Source organism: Pelecanus crispus, chromosome 2 (assembly GCF_030463565.1).
Source record: "Pelecanus crispus isolate bPelCri1 chromosome 2, bPelCri1.pri, whole genome shotgun sequence".
Lineage (NCBI taxonomy): Eukaryota > Metazoa > Chordata > Aves > Pelecaniformes > Pelecanidae > Pelecanus > Pelecanus crispus.
In genome coordinates, this window is record NC_134644.1 from 117,824,058 (window position 1) to 117,844,042 (window position 19,985).

At 38.3% G+C, this 19,985-nt stretch overlaps 1 protein-coding gene across 4 annotated transcripts in view; it reads right to left on the reverse strand.

The window, feature by feature from the left end:
• The window catches only part of ANKRD12 (ankyrin repeat domain 12), a 70,585-nt gene that overhangs the window by 13,922 nt on the left and 36,678 nt on the right, over positions 1–19,985 (reverse strand). For all 4 annotated transcript variants that reach the window (XM_075706372.1, XM_075706371.1, XM_075706373.1 and 1 more), the window contains 5 exons: positions 17,157–17,303; positions 15,196–15,396; positions 10,764–10,906; positions 8,970–9,117; positions 538–5,237 (listed from right to left, as the gene is read on the reverse strand). In XM_075706372.1, coding sequence (XP_075562487.1) covers positions 538–5,237; positions 8,970–9,117; positions 10,764–10,906; positions 15,196–15,396; positions 17,157–17,303 — 5,339 coding nt within the window. The remainder of the gene's footprint in view (positions 1–537; positions 5,238–8,969; positions 9,118–10,763; positions 10,907–15,195; positions 15,397–17,156; positions 17,304–19,985) is intronic.

Here is a 19,985-nt window from a genome sequence, read left to right on the forward strand (position 1 = left end):
TTAAATTGATGGATTACAAAAGCTGGGACACAGCAGATTACATCTGCTGCTCTTGAGAGTGTTAAGGAGAAACTGAGATAGCTGGCAAGCACTCTCCTACTTAAAACTTTTGGTCATGAACTTAGTATTTTGAAGCACTGCACATCCACCCCCCCTCCAAATGAAACAGCTTTGAATAATTAGTTTTAACCAAATTATTGCTGGCAGAAATTCAGAGAAGCTCTCAACAACTGACTTCACTTTTGAAAGAGTAGGCTTTACAGTTGTAAATACTTTGAAATAAGTATTTGTCTGTGTGCCTTTTACATGTGTCATACATGATGGCTTGTCTTCTAATGACTGAAACCACTGTTTTATATTTCCATTGAATGGGGCTTTTAAAAATGACATCACTGGTCACTATTAATTTGACATACGTCAACTTACTATTTTTAGCACAAGTATTCAGAAGCAAATTAGGAAGAGTATGAAAGCTACAAAAATAAAACCAAAACATGCCTTTTGTTGTACTGTATGTTTAAAAACCATGTCACTTACAGTTGGGATGCATATCTTGCTCAAGGGATTGCCATCCAGTAGGTATGAGCCATTGAAGGTCACATATTCATCGTAATATTGAGGTGCCTGAGGAATAACACTGCACAGTAATTTACGCTTCTCTTCGATTTTTTTTCTTATGTGCAAGTATTCAAAATACGGGTTTGCCCTCTCAGAACTGTATGGCTGAATCTCTTCAAGTTTCAAAGAATCAACAATAGCTGCCAGCGACTGCTGGGTTTTCTCCTTCGCTTGCAGTAAAGAAGGGTTCACTTGCACAGGCTGAGGCACACGCGACACCTTTCTTTTACGTGGATGATGTACCTGAGCATCATCCTCTTCAGTTAATCTAATCCTTGCTTTCATAGATGCTGACGATTCAGACTCTTTTTCTGAAGTCTGCGTGCAGCCAAGAGGATTCTGCTTACCCTGGTTAGCAAGCATATTTGCTCTGTTCCTCGTGATTCTTTGAGGTACTTCTTGCTGTTCCATCTTCTGATCCTCAGCAATTTCTTCTTCTAGTTTAAGTATTTGGCTGTATTTATGCACCTCTTCCTGTGTAATTTGTTGTGAACTATTTTCCAAATTAGATAAAGAGGAGTACTGTGCTGGATCATCTGTCAACACATTTTCTCTGTCTGCAGTGCAGGGTTTTTTATTAGCTGATTCATTTGTAATTCCCTTTGACATTCCTGGACTTGGTTCAGAGAGGTCAGCATCAGCTTTACTATCAACATGCACTGAAACCAACTTTTCTTGTTGGCCTTTTTCATTTCTAATGTCTGAAGCATCTGCTGTGTTACTATCCACTTCACTCTGAGCATTCTTACAAACAGGTTTATTGAATGTGTACAAATTTACATTTAATTGTGAACTGCTATCACTTTCAGGAGTATCTTTTTCTAATGGTACCATAGGTAAATCATTCACCCTTTCACAGCTCTGTGAAATATCCTTCGCAGAGCTCTCGGAATATACAGCAATGGGTGCATCAGCCTTCTTAATGTTTGACGGGCAGAAAGCATTTTCCATCTCTCTGGTACTAGTAGCATCTGTATCCAAAGTAGAAATGGTAGTTTGAACAAGATTTTGTTGTTGTACAAATGATGAATCTTGACTGCTAATGCCGGGTAAAGAAATGTGTTTAGACACATCTGGGAGTGGCTGGATAAGTAAAGAACAAGGCGACTGTGAAGGCAGAACTGATGCAGATTCTTGAGAACTGGGATTTCCCTTGATTTCAGCATGCAGAGGCAAAAATTCAGACACTTGTTCCTCTTTTAATGTCCTGTTTTCAGAATTATGCATTGCTGTAACACTGTTAGTGTCTTGCTCTGATACACCATACCCTGAGCTGTTAAACTCATTGTTTAATGAATTAAGTCTGTCAAAAGGCACATCCCACGGTTTGGTTTGTTGAGTCACACCACTTTGACTACACGGCTCTAAATGCATATTACAGTCTTCTGAAGGGCTCATCTGAGCAGTATTTTTAACGGTACTTGTACCTGTTGTTGCCTGCTTGTTGCTAGCAGCTCCAGTCAGAGATGATGTCAAGTTTGACTGCAAACCAGACATACTACTTTGAAAATCTCTTTCAAGCATGCTACATGGTAGTTCTGGTTTAGGAGAAGTGCTAGTGTAAGTCTGAACGGATGGCAGAGCACTCTGATTATTTTCTTCTGATATTTGAGGCTGTTTGCTGTGTTCAGAAACAGGAGCAGGCATGCTGCATCTTCGAACCTCTACAACAGGTCTACACTCATTTAAAACCAGTTTAACATCTTCAACAGATGCTGATCTAATGTACGCTGGTGGGAGCCTGTTTGTGAAAGGTGGCTTAATGCGATCTGGCAACTCAGCAAGACCATCGGTCTCTTTTTCAAGAAGGGCTGGTGATTTGGCACTTGCCAGAAATGGTGATTGTGAAAAAGACATTTGGGAATCAGAACCTTCTAGCATAAAGTCTGAGTCATATTCGATTAAAGGCCTTGGAGTAGTTACTGTGGTATGGCAGGAGTCCTCAGAGCTTGCAACTGAAACCACGGACACTGATCTGGAACTCAGACCTGTCTTTTCACTTTCTGATTTGGGGGATCTATTTAAATTATCTAAAACGAAGGAAGGCTTTGTAACATTGACACTTCTCATATCTACTGATTGCGATCTATTACTTGTAGCGTCTTTCTGCTGTTTATCCTTCATGCAAGCATCTGGCAACTCTGAGCTTTTTGAACGTACCAGTTCTTTGCTTTTTACTTCTGCTAATGACTGTTTTGTTTTTTCTTTCATCTTGTTAAGTTCTAAACAACTGCGGTTTCTTAAACGTTCCTTCTCTTTCTGTTTTATTTTTTCTTTATGTTTTCTATGCCACTGCTCTATTTCCAGATCTTTAAGGCTAAGCATTCTCTCAAAACTAGTTTGCATCAAATCATCATTGACTAGTCTTTTTTCTTTAGGTCGAGCATCCTTTGCTGCCGGAGCTGGTTTAGGCTTAAGTTTCTCATGTTCGAGTTTTAGTTTAAGTAAACTACTTTGATGCAGTTTATCTTTATGCTTGTCTCTCTCTTTGTATCGGTCTATATCTTTATCTTTTTTATCTTTCTCTCTACCATCTGGAGTTTTCAACAAATCATCTTTCGGTTTTTCTTTCAAAGATGACAGCTTGTCGTGCACTGTTTTATTACTTTCTGTAATACTGCATCTCCTTTCCTCTTGCATGTGTTTTGAGTTTGCTACTGTTGAGATCTCCTTGTCTTTGGATTTGTCTTTTTTTTCAAGTTCCTTTTCTTTGTCTTTAGTTCTATTTTTTTCTGATTTAGTATATTCAGATTCTTTCTCAGACTGTTTGACTTTTCTTTCAGCACTGTGTTTTTCCTTGCTTTCAGCCCAATGTCTGTCTTTATCAGCCCTCTCTTTATCATGCTTCTTATCAGTTTTTTCTTTATTTCTTTCTTTGTCATCAAGTTTTTTAAGAGTACTCATGCTTTTTATTTTATCAATTTCCTTATGGCATCTTTCTGCTTGCTGGAAACTGGGCTTCTCCTTTACTTTCTCTGTATTTTCATTTACTTCTGCTTTTTCTTTCTCTATCTTGCATTCATGTTTTACCTTTTTCTCTTTTTCTCCATTTTTTCTTTCTATCTTTTCAACATCTTTTTCTTTGGCTGAGGTTCGTTTTTCAGTCTTTTCTTTATTTTCCTTTAAATTCTTTTCCTGCTTTTCAGTATCTGTTTCTTTTTCTATTAAATGCACGCTGGCTGCGTCATCTTTAACACCAAAGCAGAACAATTCCGTTTCTTTATCTGCAAGCGTAATTTCTTTGTCATCTTTTGTATCTTTTATTTTTTCATCCTTGAGAAACTTCTCATTTTCCTTTTTGTTCTTCTCTTTCTCTCTCTCCTCTTTAGCATTTCTCTCTTTCTGAAACTGTCTCTCCTTAACTAGCTTATCTTCTTTTGCCACAGCTTTTTCTAGCTTTGATTTTCTGTCTGAAGAAAGAGATTCATGTTCTATACTTAACAACGCATCTTCATTTTCATCGCTTTTGAAAAAGTTCTCTTTCCAAAATTCTCTGTCAAACTCAATACTTCTTTGAGCCTCTTTAACATTATCTTTATGTTTATGTTTTTCCTTTTCCCCATCCTGTTCCTTTTTGTGCTTGTCCTTTTCTCTTTCTTTGTGCCTTAATTTATGCTTTTTAAGTGTTTTACCTTCCTTGTCAATCTTTCTCAGAGTATACTCCGAATTCTCAAATGTTGAGCTATTATCTTCCTCTTTAATTTTAGGACTAGATTTTTCACCAAATTCTAAGTGAAAATCTTTCTGATGATGCTTGCTTTTTTCTTTGTGCTTGCAGGATTTGCCACTAGAACTTTCTACTAGATACTCAGAATCAGTGTTGTGATCATACCGAACTAATTCGGATTGCACTGTTATTTCAGAACCTCCCGGTGACAAGCAAGTTTTGGTGTTTTCTTGCTTTAATGGTGTTGACTGCTTTTCACTTAATCCACAGGGATGCTTTGGAGATTTGCCAGCAGTGATATGAAAGAGATGTAAAGAAGAATCTTCTTTTGCGGTGAAAGACTTCTTAAAGGTTTCTTCCTCTCTAGTTTTATCTAAAGAATCTAACCCAGAAGTAGCTATATTTGTTACTCTAGCATTTTCTTTCTCTTGCTTTAGTTCTTGATTCTCTTTATTTTTGCTCTGATTTTTTACTTTCCTTTTAACTTTGCCTTTTTGCTTGTGTTCATTTGTAACCATATATTCTTTCTTCACTCTTACATCAGAATTTGATGTCTCTGAAATAGTGCAAGGAGAGACTATCTTCTTGTCCTGAAGTATTTCTTCATCTGAACTTTCAGAACTTGAATACAGAACTCTAGATGGTTTCTGCTTTTTGCTTTTAAATGATTTTGAATAGACAACTTTTTCTTGTTTAACAAATAAGCTGTTCTTTTCAACTTCAGTCTCATCCTCTTTCCTTAGGTCTTTTCTAAGAATGTGTCTGTCATCAATCATTTTTTTCATTTCCTCTTCATCATCATCTTTAAACTCATACTCATCAAGAGCAGATGGAAGTGGTGCCTTACTAGGGACCATTTGTTTGCTGTCATTGGCTACAGAGTCCTTTTCTGCTTCTGAATCAACATTCCCCTCTACACTGGAAGGATTTACAGATGGAGCTTCTTCAGAATCTAGGGTAAGAAAACCAAAAATTAATTGCATACTGATGCGACATTCTTCACACTTTAGTTCAGGACAAAACAGTTCAGCAGTCATGCTGCTATACAAATGTAAAAAGAAAAAAAACACTCAAACCACACAATAAACCTCACTAAAATTAAGTTTAAGAGAAACAAAAGCTCTTGAAGCCAAAGTGCTCCCCACACTTTACAGCTGTCACTCAAGTATGTAAAAATATTAATTAGCATTTATATCCCAATCTAATAAAAAGAATGCACTTTAACTTTTGTAAACTTCATCTACTGTGCATAATTCCTGCATAACTTGACTCTTTCTCAAGGACATCTTGCTACAATGACTCATTCCTCTAGGAATTCATCAACTCTTACGCTGTCTAACAACTAAACTATGTTCCTCTACATGAACTATTTAGTCATGTTTCAATGGCAGATGAGATTTTATTCTTAAAAGACAAAGACTTGCTCATGTAAAGAAATTCCTTTATGAATCCTTATGCACCTGATACGGACAGCCTAAAGTAGACTATGCTATAATTCCCTGCAGCTAGTCTCTGCTATATGAGTGCATAGCACGGAGCAAGTATGTTGTACTGGATGTCTTGGACTTCCAAGTCCAAAATGTAAATCTCTCAACTGTTCCTAAAATTAAATTTTAGGACACATCTGGAGTGTTATCACCACCTGATCATATGAAAACGTAGAACTCAAAAATCTTAAAAAAGTATTTCTGGATGTATTGTTCCCTCCAAATAAGGTTCCAAGTCAAGCCTCTTCAGCTGAATCTATCCGCTTGCTTTTTATAAAGAACTGAGTATTGTCATGTTCAGTACCATGGACTAGAGATCTGACATACTGAATAAAAAGTATCAGAAGAGTGAAATAATAGTGCAAGGAAAGTGATGAAGCAGTTTTGATGCATTAAAAGTTTGAATGAGGAAAAAAAAAAAAATGTTCTGCTGCAAGATTCCCCCTCATTTCCAGCAGGATCCTCTGTGGACCAGCTGCCAGTACACAAGGTTAAGACACCTACCTTGCCAGCAGGCTTCTTAGCTACTTTGTATTCAACAACACAGTATCACTAAAACAGATCCCAGAAGTCCCTATTATCTTCTATATTATCTGTAGCACCCAGAACGTATTACTAGTTCTGTGCTATCAGCTTTTTATATACTCCACCGCACCACCCCCCTGCTCTTATGTACATGCCATCATCTTCCTGCCTTAACTCCAACCACTCCTTGTAGCTTGTCTGTGCCTTCCCTTCACTCTTCTCCTACAAGGTAGCTGCTGCTTCCCTCTTCCATGTCCCTATTTGCTTTGCTCCTAACAGTCTTTCCCCATTCCAAACACATCAGACAGCTTACTCCTTAACGACCAAAGGTAAAGCCATGGAAGTACAGGAGACTGATCACCAATTCTCTAAGCCTGACTCCTTGAGAAACTGCAGAGAACTTTCTGTTCCTCTTGGAAACCAGCCCATGGAAACTGAGCAATACCCTGCACAGACATACAGCTGCTGAGGAATCAACTGTTAAATAGTAACGAGTTTCTATTATGCATATGTAAAAATATTTTTCTGAAGATTAATGATTTGGCTAATGACTATGCACTGTATTTCAGGATATTCTTCTAATGTAAAAAAAGTTAACACTACATCAGAATATTTATTAGCTCTGCATAGGTCAATAAGACTTCTTTCTTTTGCTTGAAGTTTAGTGAAACCTTGAATCAAAAACACTCCTAGGGGTTTGAGGTTGGCTTTTTTGTTGTTGTTTGTTTAGTTGGTTTGGTTTTATGGAGTTTTTTTTGTTTGGGGGGGGGGGGTATTTGGTGTTTTTTGGGGGTTTGTTTTTTCTTTTTTAAACTCTCAGGGAAAAAGAAACTGACTTTAACAATCATGTGACACAATGCTCTCCCTCATGTAATTTTCACAGAATGGTTGAGGTTGGAAGGGACCTCTGGAGGTCATCTGGGCCAACCCCCCTGCTCAAGCAGAGACACCCAGAAACAGTTGCCCAGGACTGTGTCCACATGGCTTTTGAGTATTTCAGAGGATGGAGACTCCACAGCCTCCCTGGACAACCCATGCCAATGCTCGGTCATCCTCACGGTAAAAGAAAAAAAAAAAAAAAAAAAACAACACAAAAAAACCCAAACAACCTGTTTCCTGATGTTCAGAGGGAACCTCCTGTGTTTCAGGTTGTGCCCATTGCCTCTGGTCCTGTCACTGGGCACCACTGAAAAGAGCCTGGCTCCGTCCTCTATACACCCTCCCTTCAGGTACTTGTACATGTTGGTAAGATCCCCCCCAAGCCTTCACTTCTCCAGGCTGAGCAGCCCCAGCTCTCCCAGCCTCTCCTCATAGGAGAGATGCTCCAGTCCCTTCATCATCTCTGTGGACATTTCTGGACTCTCTCCACTATGTCCATGTCTCTCTTGTAGTGGGGAGCCCAGAACTGGACCCAGCACTCCAGCTGTGGCCTCACCGGTGCTGAGCAGAGGGGGAGGATCATCTCCCTCAACCTGCTGGCAATGCTCCTCCTAACACAGCCCACGATACCATTGGCTTTCTTTGCTTGCAAGGGCACATTGCTGGCTCATGGTCAACCTGGTGTTCACCAGGACCCCCAGGGCCTTTTCTGCAAAGCTGCTCTCCAGCTGGTCAGACCCCAGCCTGTACTGGTGCATGCAGTTGTTCCTCTCCAGGTGCAGCACTTCACACTTCCACTTGTTGAACTACATGAGGTTCCTGTCAGCCCATTTCTCCAACATGTCAAGGTCCCTCTGAATGTCAGCACAACCCTCTGGTGCACCAGCCACTCCTCCTGTTTTGTGTCATCAAACTTCCTGATGGTACACTCTACCCCAATCATTAACGAAGATGTTAAACAGGACTGGACCCAGTATTGACCCCTGAGTTACACTGCTAGCTACTGGCCTCCAACTAAACTTTGTGCTACTCATCACCACCCTCTGGGCCTGGCCGTTTGGCCAGTTTTCAATCCACCTCTTTTGTTTTACTCAAAAGAATCTGAATTCCTGAAGATTCTGTGAAAGCAGAATGAAAACTTCCTGCCCAGCACTCAAGCAAGTTACTCATGGTCAAGAATCTTTTTCTTCCAAGGAGACAATAGCTCTTTCTGTGCCCCAAGAGGTGATACCTACATCGTTGATCTGCAGGAATACAGTAGGGGCCAAGAATTACCGCCTCCACGTAAGCAAGCTACTATCTGGTCACCTTCACAGACCAGTGATTCCCCCACCGGCAAGGACTTTTCTTTACTGAGTAAGTATAACTAAGTTATCCCCATGTGAGACACTAGCTCCCAATTCATCTACTAAGGATGTGAAATAAGTGACTTTGGGGATATTTTCCCTCAAGACAACCTCTCAGAAACCACTTCGTATTATAATAAATATAGTATTTTTCTCTGTATCTCTCTGGTAAAACCACCATTCTGAGGCAGGGTTGATTTGGAGAGTGAGAAGGGCTTATTAAAGACAGAAGGAGAGAAGGAAAAAAAAAGTCAGAATAAACATTTCAGATAATTCAGTTGAAAGATTTGAAAACTACCTCTAAGACTAGAAGTGGAAATCAACCTTAGCAACAGCAATTGCTACCTGCAGCAACTCTTAATAGCTAACACTATGCAAAAAGATTAAACCACCTAACTTCAGGTGAATTGATGCACTTGAAGTATGCAATTAAATGGCTACTTTTACCTGAGCAGCTGTCCTCATCATCAGAGATAGGCACCTCCCTTTTCAATAGCATTTCCAACTCTTCAGTTTCAGCAACATCAACAGGTCTCTCCCCATGCTTATTGGCTTGAAATGGATTTCCACCATGTCGAAGCAACAGCTTCACAATCTGCAGCATTAAGTAAATGAACTTTTAGTTTTTCCACAACATGTTACTTGACCAGCATACCATCGCACACGAAATGTGGATAATGTGATATGCAATCCTAAACTCCTACCTATGAAACTGAGACACGAAAGCAAGATTTCAGCAACTAGAATGCAAAGTCCAGGTATTGATAATCTGCTTTTTAAAAGAGATAATGGGGAAGACTAAAGAAAATTGTCCTCTGTTACACAGACATAGCATCACCTTAAAGAAAAGCAACAATGGCCTTGTGTTCTTGCTGTTCTAGCAGTTCCTCACAGAATTCATGTGGTTCCTCACCTACCAAGCTCTCTACTCCTCTGCACTCAATTCACCTCCTTGCTCCAAATTTTATAGCACTTAACTATAAGGAACAGGAAAAGTTTTTCAAGTAGCCATACTACTGGTTTCCATAGCATTCCAGAAAAGCCCTGACAGAGATCCAAGTATCTTATTGGAGGGAAAAACTACCCTCATCCCCAACTGAATACAATACAGCAAAATCATCAATTTCTCTAGCATCAAGGGCAAAAAATTTGTTAAAGTTACAATGATACCAAGGCCACTGCCTTTTCAGCACAGTATCCAGCATCAGGTACTTACTTTTTTTTTTTTTTGGTCCTACATGCTAAGAGTGAGGAAATTCAGCAGGCAGCAATACGGTTACATGAAACTTCAGAATTTTTCTGATACGTAGTGTCAGTGAGATGGTCACAGATAAGTATACTGAGACCAGACAAGCAAGAGGTCCTGTCCTCCAAATCTCTACTACAATTTTATGCAAGTTTGATCTAAAGACTCACTTTTGTTTAGATACCCATAAGAAACAGTTACTGAACAGCTAATAAAAATTTCACGATCAGATTATCATAATTCTTTTCTCTAGCCTTTCCAGAACACCCTTTCCAATGAAACACCTTGTTTAGAAGGTATACTTGATTTAAAGATATTTTCTACCTTTTGCTTTATATAGCAGATCACACACATAGTAATGAAATAAAAGACACATAAAAGGAGGGCACAGTCATTTATGCATCTAGTTTGCAGAAAACAAGAACGAATTCAGAAATTAATGTAAAATACCTACAGTGCTCCATTTATCTTCTCTGCTAAGTCATTACTGGTAATTTTTTCTTTTAAACATAAAGAATATGTATACATCAATGCTCTATTTCAAAGTCCATGAACAAATATATATATATAAAGTAAGATATACAACTTTAATATATTAAAGCTTATTTTACTTTCCTATATGCACAGAAATAAAAAATATTTCCCCAAACCTACAGTATAGTGTTTGGAGACATTTTTCTTTGGCGAATTCTATACAGTAGATGTCTCTCAAAACAAGAAGTCATTAAAGTGTTTATTTATTAAAAAAGTAAAAGGGAAACTTTCAAATATTTAAGAAAACAGATACTGGTAGAAAATATCTGGCAACAGACATAGGATGAAAAGCAAGATAAAGCAAAGAAAACCAAAACAACAAAACAACTTTTTTGCTCCAAAAAAGCAGAAGCAGAATTATAAAACCATACGAGAATAATCAGGACAGTTAACATTTGCTCTAAAGACTGAGCATTTCAAACCACTTATTTATTCCCCTCCCACTCTCCCAGCAAACTCACATTTCTATGCCCACTACTAGCAGAATCATGAAGTGGCGTATCATCATCCAAGCCCTGTGTGTTCACGTCAGCTCCCGCTGCTATCAGAACTTTAGCAACATCATAGTAGCCAACATTACAAGCTTCATGCAGTGGTGTCCAACCTATAGTGAAGAGTGGTTAAGTTTGAAAGATCAAAGATTTAAGTTTGTTTTTCTCTTCTGTGCTATAGATCTCTATTGCCTTGAAACACTTCAAATACACTCACACACAGTAGTTGGCAGGAAGGTAATGCCATCCATCTGATGAACACCACACACTTTATCAACTTTAAACCTCATGTCAACAAATTCCAAATTTTACTGTGATTAAATTGAACACAGAAATCACTAATCAAATAGTAAAAGACAAGATCTGGCACAAAATCCCCAGGCTAAACATGTTAGAAATTCTTTGACTAGTGAGCATTTGAACAATGTTAGGTATATATAAATAACATTATTCTATAGGGAAACAATTTGAAAACCACACTATTGGAAAGAATGAGTATGGCAAATTATCATAACCAGTGCTCCTTTAGAGCCACCGAACAAGTACCAGGAATCACTAACATTCAGCAGCTATTAGTCTAGATAGCAAGCTACTAATAAATATTGAATAACTAATACATAAGAGAACTTTTAGTAATATTCTAGGAAATATCAGGAATTTTTTAGCCATTTTGATTTCCAACTTGATAATCTGAAGTTCAGTGCTCATTTTTTGTAGCAGAGCCTCAACTGAAGATGACGATCAACCCACAAGCACTATATTCCTCACCTCACCCCTTCCCCTCCCCTCCCCTCCCAACTTGGTGCCTTCCACTTTATAGCTGCCCTGAACTTCCAGCCTGCTGCTGCTGCCTTCTTGCAGCCCAGTTCTGTGAAGGCATTCCACTTTTGTTGCCAACATAACCAGTGCAAGTCTGGAGAGTTTATTCACTTGAACTCTGCATCTAATCAGTAATGCATCTAATCAGTACATCCATGAAGAGGAGGTACAAGAAGAAACCCCTGACTTATCTACTCCCTTAGTAAGGTAATTTCTCATCTTCATCTCTCACTCAACTTCTCACTTGCCACTCATTTAAATTATTAAAAAAAAAAAAAAAGCTTTTACCTTAGTCTGTGGCAAAACACTTCCTCCTGATCTTTGTACACTATATTTCCTCTCCAACCATCACTTTGGTCACTCACTCCCAGCACTGCCTGGCTACCACCTCCTTACTTCCATTTTCTTGTCATTTGCCTTTTTCCCTACTCATCCACAATGATGACACACTTCTGCTCTCAGCTCTCCAATATCTGTCTTCTTCCCTCTTATTAATTCTCTCTGTAATTCATTCTTCTCCATGTTTTACTGCTTTTCCTTTCTATCCTATCACAAAGTCCAGTGTGCCAACTCTAGTCCTGGCTTGCTCTCAACATCTGTTTCCTTTACTCGTGTTCTCACACAGCAGTATCATTCTGGCAGCTATCCTACGAGCAGAGTTACTTCCTCCATTACCAATTCATTTTCTGCTCTTTTAGTTCTGCCAAATGCTTAGCTAAAAAAATCTTAATTCTCTAACCTTCACTGCATCCTAAATTCTTACTTTGCTCCACCCATGACTCACGGCTCAAATCCTCCCCCTCTTCTTGACTTTTTCCTCTGCACAGGATTTTGAAGCTCAGCCACCTTTGCTTCTCACTTTGGATTACCAATGGGAAAGTATCTCACTTGATCCCAAACACCTCCTCCAGAGTTCTGAATAAAGTCTCTAATGACTTGCTCCCAATCGATTCTCAGAACCAACTCTCAACCATTCTCCTCATCTTTTCATTGGCCTTTAAAATTAGTTAAGTATCTGTACCACGTCAGGCTGGGATGAAGTTATGAAGTTAACTTCCTTCACAGCAGCCCATATAGCGCTGTGCATTGCATTTGGGGTTACAACAGTGTTCATAACACCCCAGTGTTTTGGCTACCGCTGAACAGTGCTTGTACACTGCCAAGGATTTCTCTCTCCCTCCCCCCGCACAAGAGGTTGGGAGGGGACACGGCCAGGACATCTGACTTGAACTGACTAAAGGTATATTCCATACCATGTGATGTCATAGTCAGCAATAAAAGCTCAGGGAAAGGAGAAGGAAGGGGGGATGCTTGTAAGCTCGTAGTTAATGGCGCTTGTCTTCCCAAGCAACCATTACACCTGCTGGGGCCCTGCTTCCCAGGAATTGGCTGGACATTTGTGTGCTAATAGGAAGTAGTGAATGAACTCCTCTTTTCCCTTTGCTTGCATGTGCAGCTTTTGCTTTTCTTATTAAACAATTTTTAACACAACCCATGAAGGCTTTTTTTTTCCCATCTTACTTTCCCCCCCTGCCCTGTTGAGGAGGAGGAGTGAGAGAGCAGCTGGGTGGATGTCTGGCAGCCAGCCAAGGTTAACCTACCACCACATCTCTTCTTGAAGTCTTTCTATTCTCCCTGTGATTTCTATGGGTCTGTCTTCCCCTGAGCTTCCCCCGCCATTTCTAAAATTGCTCTTTCAACAAGTTCTTCTCATCTCCCCTCTCAACTTCTCTGAAGATCCCACTGGGTTCTACTTCTACTTCCTTTCTCTTCTTCCTCTACAAATGAGTTTGGGCAGCCACATCTTCAAACACAAATTCAGCTACCCTCTGTACTCCAAGAAATCCCTGATCTGTTTCTTACCTAAAATCAAGATTTTAGTCCATCTCTTTAATGTCTTCTCTTGATGTCAAGTTTCAGCTGACAACTAATTGTACCATGTAGTTCTTAATTCTCTCACTGGGGCCTGCTACCTCAGCTCATCTCACCATTCCCCTTAAGAGTACAATTCTCCTTATAACCATTCAGACTCATAAACTGAGCATCTTTAGCAGACTTCACTGTAGGTCTAGTCAAAACTCTCATTCAGACCTTCATTATGTTTTTGCTTCTATTATGCAATGAATCTAAAAACTTGACACTGCTAGTGCTGCCAGTTAATTATACCAATGAGTATTCTCAATATTCTCTTTATTCCCTTGGGATGTCAGCAGCTCCCCACAAATTTTGTCACCTTTCTTCAGCATTATCCTTTGCATTAGGAGCACAATCTTTCTGAACATAACCAAAAGTAATGTGGCTCTTTCTTACATTTGTTTCCTCACTTTCCCATGATCCACTTCTATTGTGGATGCAAAAAAAGCCAGTGTTTAATAGCTAATGTTGACAGGTAGAGTATTAGGAGCAGTTTGTTATGCTGTTTATATAATGTGCACGTGACACTTCTATTATTTTTGAGAGTTCTTTAAGAAAGAAACATCTACTGAATCCTACGTTTTTATAGATGTCTCTTAGACCCCAACCCCCCAACAACCTCTGCAGGATAAAGGGTTCTTTATCCTCTGATTTAGCCTTCCTTTCACTCTGTGCCATCCCTCCTCATTACCTCAACCCCCTTCTATGCCCTAAATGTCTACCTAATACTCCAGCTCCTAAGTCTTACACCCTTTTACACTGGCTGAAGAAAAAACAGCAGGTACTTTGGCTTATCTCAGTATGTAAATAGTTAATTTGGTGCCTGGCTAATCAACAGCTGGCAACGACTGAACTCAAAACTGCAGGTTCTGTCTTCTGTGGAAGCATTACTTTGGGGATCTCATTTACTCTGCTGGAGATTTTTTAGTAAAACATGTAGAAACTTAACTACCGTGAGAGTATCAAAAGCAAAATACGCAAGAGTGTGCCAACAGGTTCCAAAAAATGTATTTAGGAGGTCTTGCAGACAAATAGACAGGCAGCACAGACATTTCCTTATAGAAAGGTTACTAAACAGGTACTAAGAAAAGAAAGATACCAAAAAAAGGATACCAAAAATATGGTACAAACTTACCTTAAAGTTTATCAAACAGTGCTGAAACCACAGCAGATACTAACGTACCAAAACTAGTATTAATCTAGCAGGACTAGATGACAAGCGCAAGCTATACCAAACCCATCTGCTTTGGTGCGTGTTAGCTGTCACAGTAAGACGACAGTGTACATTACAGTGCTACCACCCGCACTGTTACTGAACTTTGCATCTCCTCACATAGCCTGCAATCCCATTATCAGTTACTGACTTTGCCTAGTATAATTCTACAAAGTTCAGCAAGCGTGCACACGTATTTTTATATATGCCTAGTGTGCAAAGGCCCTGGCCACAACTAAAACATCCAGGTATTATCATATCGTTCTAATAACATACTATGTACTACAGTGTCCCAGTACTACCACTTCCATCAGAAATAAAAACATGATTTGAAAATTTCCAATAAATTTTGTTGTATTTTTAATTTGCATATAGCATGAACTGAATTAAGCCTCTGACAACAACTTCAGCATTAGTATTTAATTTGTACAGTTAAGAGAACATGTATCAACTTACCTGCAAAATCTTTTACATTCACATTTGCACCTAAACTGATTAGCTCCTTAACCTGTTTAACATCCCCTCGAATTGCTGCCATATGTAGAGGCGTTTCCCCTCGTTCATTTCTCTTGTTAACTTTATCTTTTTGTCTTGAAGATGAGCTTGGAGTTTTCTTTTGTGTTGGTGGTGTTTGTAAGGGATGATTTAAGGTGGAATCTACAAAATAAGTTTTGAAATGGTCACTAAGTTATTTAACACTATTTTTACTTCATCTCATTTTAACAATTGTATTCAAAGACTACAATTATCAGTGAATAATTATATTTAAATAAAGGATGTATTTGACACTTCACATGTATCAACACGATGCCTATTTGCAACGTGCAAAGGAGTGTTTTGCAAAGTCTCAGTATTTTTAAAGTAGGTTTGGGAGGACAGATGAAGTCTATCTAAAATACAAGATTCACATACTCTGGTATAACTTCTGCTGAAACAAGACAAAACATCACCATGCAGATCAGTATCTACCCTGCTTCCACTTCCTCCAGGACACTTCCACTGTATTTTTATGTAGTGGGATGCCAGTTTAAGGAATTACTGGTTGTGCATTGTACTTCCGGCACTTCCTCAGTTGTGCCACCACAAATGTTTTTGGGTGGACTGGACAGTACACTACTATTACTAAAGTTTCTCAAAATTTTCTCAAAAACAAGGGAAGCCACAAAGCCAGATTTACACAAGATGAGAAACTGCAGCAAGACAGCCTCTATTGTATTTGTCTGGTAGTCTTCGGTTACAGGGAGTCAGATAATATTTTATCTTCTGTAATTAAAGTTATGTTAATATATTTGATAGAATATATGCTTCTGACAAAAAGTGCTTTATGAATATAAATATATACTGAAATAATAGAATTCTAGCTAAAATATTTCCCTTCAAACATTATTCTATTGAAGAGTGCCTATTAGTTAAAAGTGAAATCCCTAACCAAAGCAGCCTGGTTCTATTTCAATAACAGTTTAAATAAAAGTATGCAATATGTCAGGCAATCTTTCTAGTGGTTTGATGGAAAGGAGAAAGCCTGGAAGTCCCAAATTCTCTGCAACTTTTATAACTCGCAGCAGGAAGCTAGAGCATATCAGTCCAGCAGTTTCCATCTTCATGATTCCTTGAGTTTAATCGCTCAAGCAACTGAGAACATATCCATGGGCCAGGGACTCAAAGGTTTTCATATATGGGGTCGACTTCCCCAGCATGAGAGACTAAAGAATATCCTTTTTTCCCCACAAAGTATTCCAAAGTCTGAGGAGCTTTTTAAAGATACTTCGTCTTGCCATGAAATTGTCTTGCCTTTCTCTACATAGATTTTGTTTTAAACATAGCAGGATAGTAAAAGATTAGGTAACTGGCACCAAATTCTTAAGGAAATGCAGCCATTCACTTTTAAAAGCCAAATCTGTAAAAACATTACATGGGGAGAACATATACATACATAAAGATTTTTTTTAAATACAACTGGATCAAGGAAGTTTGAAGTTCTGAATTAAAAACAAGGTGTCTCCCCTCTCCCATTAAATCCTAATCAGACAACCCAGTTTTCTGCTAAATTAAAATCCCGCTCCAAATGGAGGCAATGAGACAGTAGTTAAAATTCGTAAAAACCAGACAGTATTTCAGTTTTTAATTAATACTTATGGAACAGTGTTTGAGAGGCAAAAATAATCAAAAGAAGAAAAGAGATTTTCAGGTTTTACACCTATCATCATGCAAAGCTTTGCACATAAATACAGAAGGTCAAGAATTTTTCATCAAATTACTCATCAATGCACAATAGAGTTTTACCAGAATTATGAATAACTAAAAAAAAATTGCAATAAAAAGCAAGGAATGTTGAAAACCAGCAGGGTTCAGAATATTCTGATTGGGACAGAATTAAACAGGCAGGAGGAAGAAAACTTGTAACTTTGTAAGATCACCTGGACTGTTGTCTCTTGCTGTCATCTGCATGAGAAGTGCCATCTGTTTGCGCTCTGACAGGGGATAACCAAAAAGAATGCTAACTGGTGTTGATTTCTTATTTCCAGCATCCTTCTTCATTTTCTTTTTCTCCGGACCTTCCTTCTCTGGAAATATTAACATTTAAAAACTCAAACTGCTGTTCTATTAGAACATTTTTCTAGAAATAAAAAACATCCTTTTAAGGTATGTGAACTGGTGATTGGTGGCAGGTGATGAAAGCCAGAAATTGCATCTCTAATTTGCTGCATTTGCATTAGTTTTGCTTACCTGTTCTAATCATATCAGGATAACAAGCTACTAAGTTAAAACACTTAAAGCTGTAAGGAGGATTACTAAAAAATTCTGTAAGATTAAAACCCTGTTTCACAGCAGGGAGACTGTGTATGTCACAGCTTTAATTTTCAGAGAATCAAGTCAGGCGCTTAGAAAATTCTGTAAGATCAGCTAAGTCAACTTTCAGCCTTGAATACAGTTCTGAGACTGTGCTCTATTCTACTTCTCTCAAGACACCATGTTAAAAATTAGGAAAAGACTTTTTAATACTAGTATTTGTTAGGTAATTGTATAAAAGATTATTTCTCTCAAACTCATCCTGTTATCTTACCTTAGAGCAATTTCTTCTCCAAAATTCATAGTCTTAAAAACCATACAGCTATTTTATACACATAACTTCTTTCCTTTTATGAATATTTATGGTACTTGCTTAATATTTCATGTCCAAGTTTTAAACCAGGAGCTAAGATTACACATCTGAATAAACATAATTTCTAAAGCTATTCAATACCTACAAACTCTCACAGATCTTCAGATTGGTTAAATATGCTCTGAAATCAGACAACTTTTTAATACCTAACGAATTTCAAAACTAGAATTCTATTTGTGTAATTTGGAAACTTTGGTCGATGTCTTCCATCCTTTTCAAAAATTCTGCCTTCATTTTTCTGTATAAAGGTCTCCGAAACCAAACACAGGCATTTAGATTAAAGTATGATAGAAAACAACTGATTTGTGATTAAGTGACTTTGACTAAATAACTTCTAACTGAAGCAGTATTTAATGATCTTAACATCAAACAAGTACAAACTTTCAATGCATCAAATCTCTTTTGGTACAACTATTTTCCACAGATCTCCCTGCCTGGTCATTATTGTTTAACTGTATTTTCTAGAGACATATTAGTTTGCATTTATCTGCAGTGAAGACCATTTATTTCCTGTAATTACCTCATCATTCCAGGCAATTGCTCTTTTTCTGTCTTAACAAGTTCTTATCAAATTCAACATTTTGTATTTTGTAAGGAGCTTATATTACTTACATGTTAGATCTATAATGTCTATCTTTTTCTTCAGAGCCCCTAAGATTACTACTTGAATATAAACACACTGGTTGTAAAAGATGGCATAAGGAACCTTAGTCACATATTTGGTGTCTTGAAATTGAAATTTTTGAAAGAGTTAAAAAAAAAATTTCTAACCGCTAGTGTCAAGAAGGAATGGTCTGAAGAGTACTCTAACAGATTCAGCCAACAAAAATGACATCTCCAAACTCTGAGCAAATAATTCCCTTGGTTAGAAGGCCAGATTCAGTATTAGCTCTTCCAGAGATCCTGCTCACTCTCCCACACCCTCTCCTTTTGGAAGTTTCCCTACTGATAACCTTCCCAAAAGGCCTTTAAGGAGCCAGACAGGACTCTGAACCCTACAGTCACAAGTAAACCCAACTCACCCTCCAGGCTGGACTACTGACCACAAAGGTAGGGACAGAATTCAGTAAGGATGCCTACTTTCTCCTCTGGGGCTGGCTGATGTGCTAACCCCCATAAAGCAAACAAGAACATGAAAAAAAGCTGAGATCTAGAAATTACAATGGGAAATATGTAATAAATGAAAGGAGGGGCAGGACGGAAAGGTGTTGGACTGATTAATCAGACTTGGCCATACTAGCATGCTAGAATTTGGCTGGGAATCGGTTCAGGCTTGGTTGAGGCTTGTTACTAATAGTTAAATAAGCCTGGTTGCCACACTGTTCTTTAGCTCTTTGTATAGTAAGTTATTTCATCTTATTCTTACTGTGACTGATTACCATCTGATGAGGTACTGTTCATCCGGTTTTAATTAATCTTAGTATTTTGGGCCATACTAAAAAAAAAAAACAAACTACGAGTAGAAATGCAATTAAGCTACAGTCAAGGTTGTGGAAGGATTCTATTTTTACTAATGTCCCTATGATTATACTGATCTCCCAGTTTCCTTTCTTAAACCTCAACCTTTAACACCTGTATAAAAACTTAATTTAAAAAAAAAAAAAATCTGTTATCTGCAAAAGCAGATAGTAGTAAACCAGAAGACTCCACTGAGGCAAACTTCACTAACCTACTGCAGAGAGCCAAAAATTAATAAAAATTACAAATCAGAAGCTTAAGTCCCTTTGAGGTTCCTAACCATGTACCATTTCCTGTTCCATTAAGCCTCAAACTTACCCTTTTCTATCTTTTGATTTTCTCCACTACTGCCTTAGGTCCCCCTCTGTGGCCCTCCTTGTGTCATTCATTTCCTCTCAACTCATTTTCTGCCTTCCTAGCCTTCTCTAAATCTCATCTTCGAGGCTTGATTACATACACAGGCTCTAGTAATGCAATGCTCTTGAGGCAGAGGAAAGCATGTAAATAGTGCACATCTTGAATTCCATAGTGACCAAATAAGAAATACATGATTTTGCAGACTAAGCAATTATGAGCAAGACTGTTTTAAGAATGGAAAGCTACAGACCTATGTACCCATTAAAAA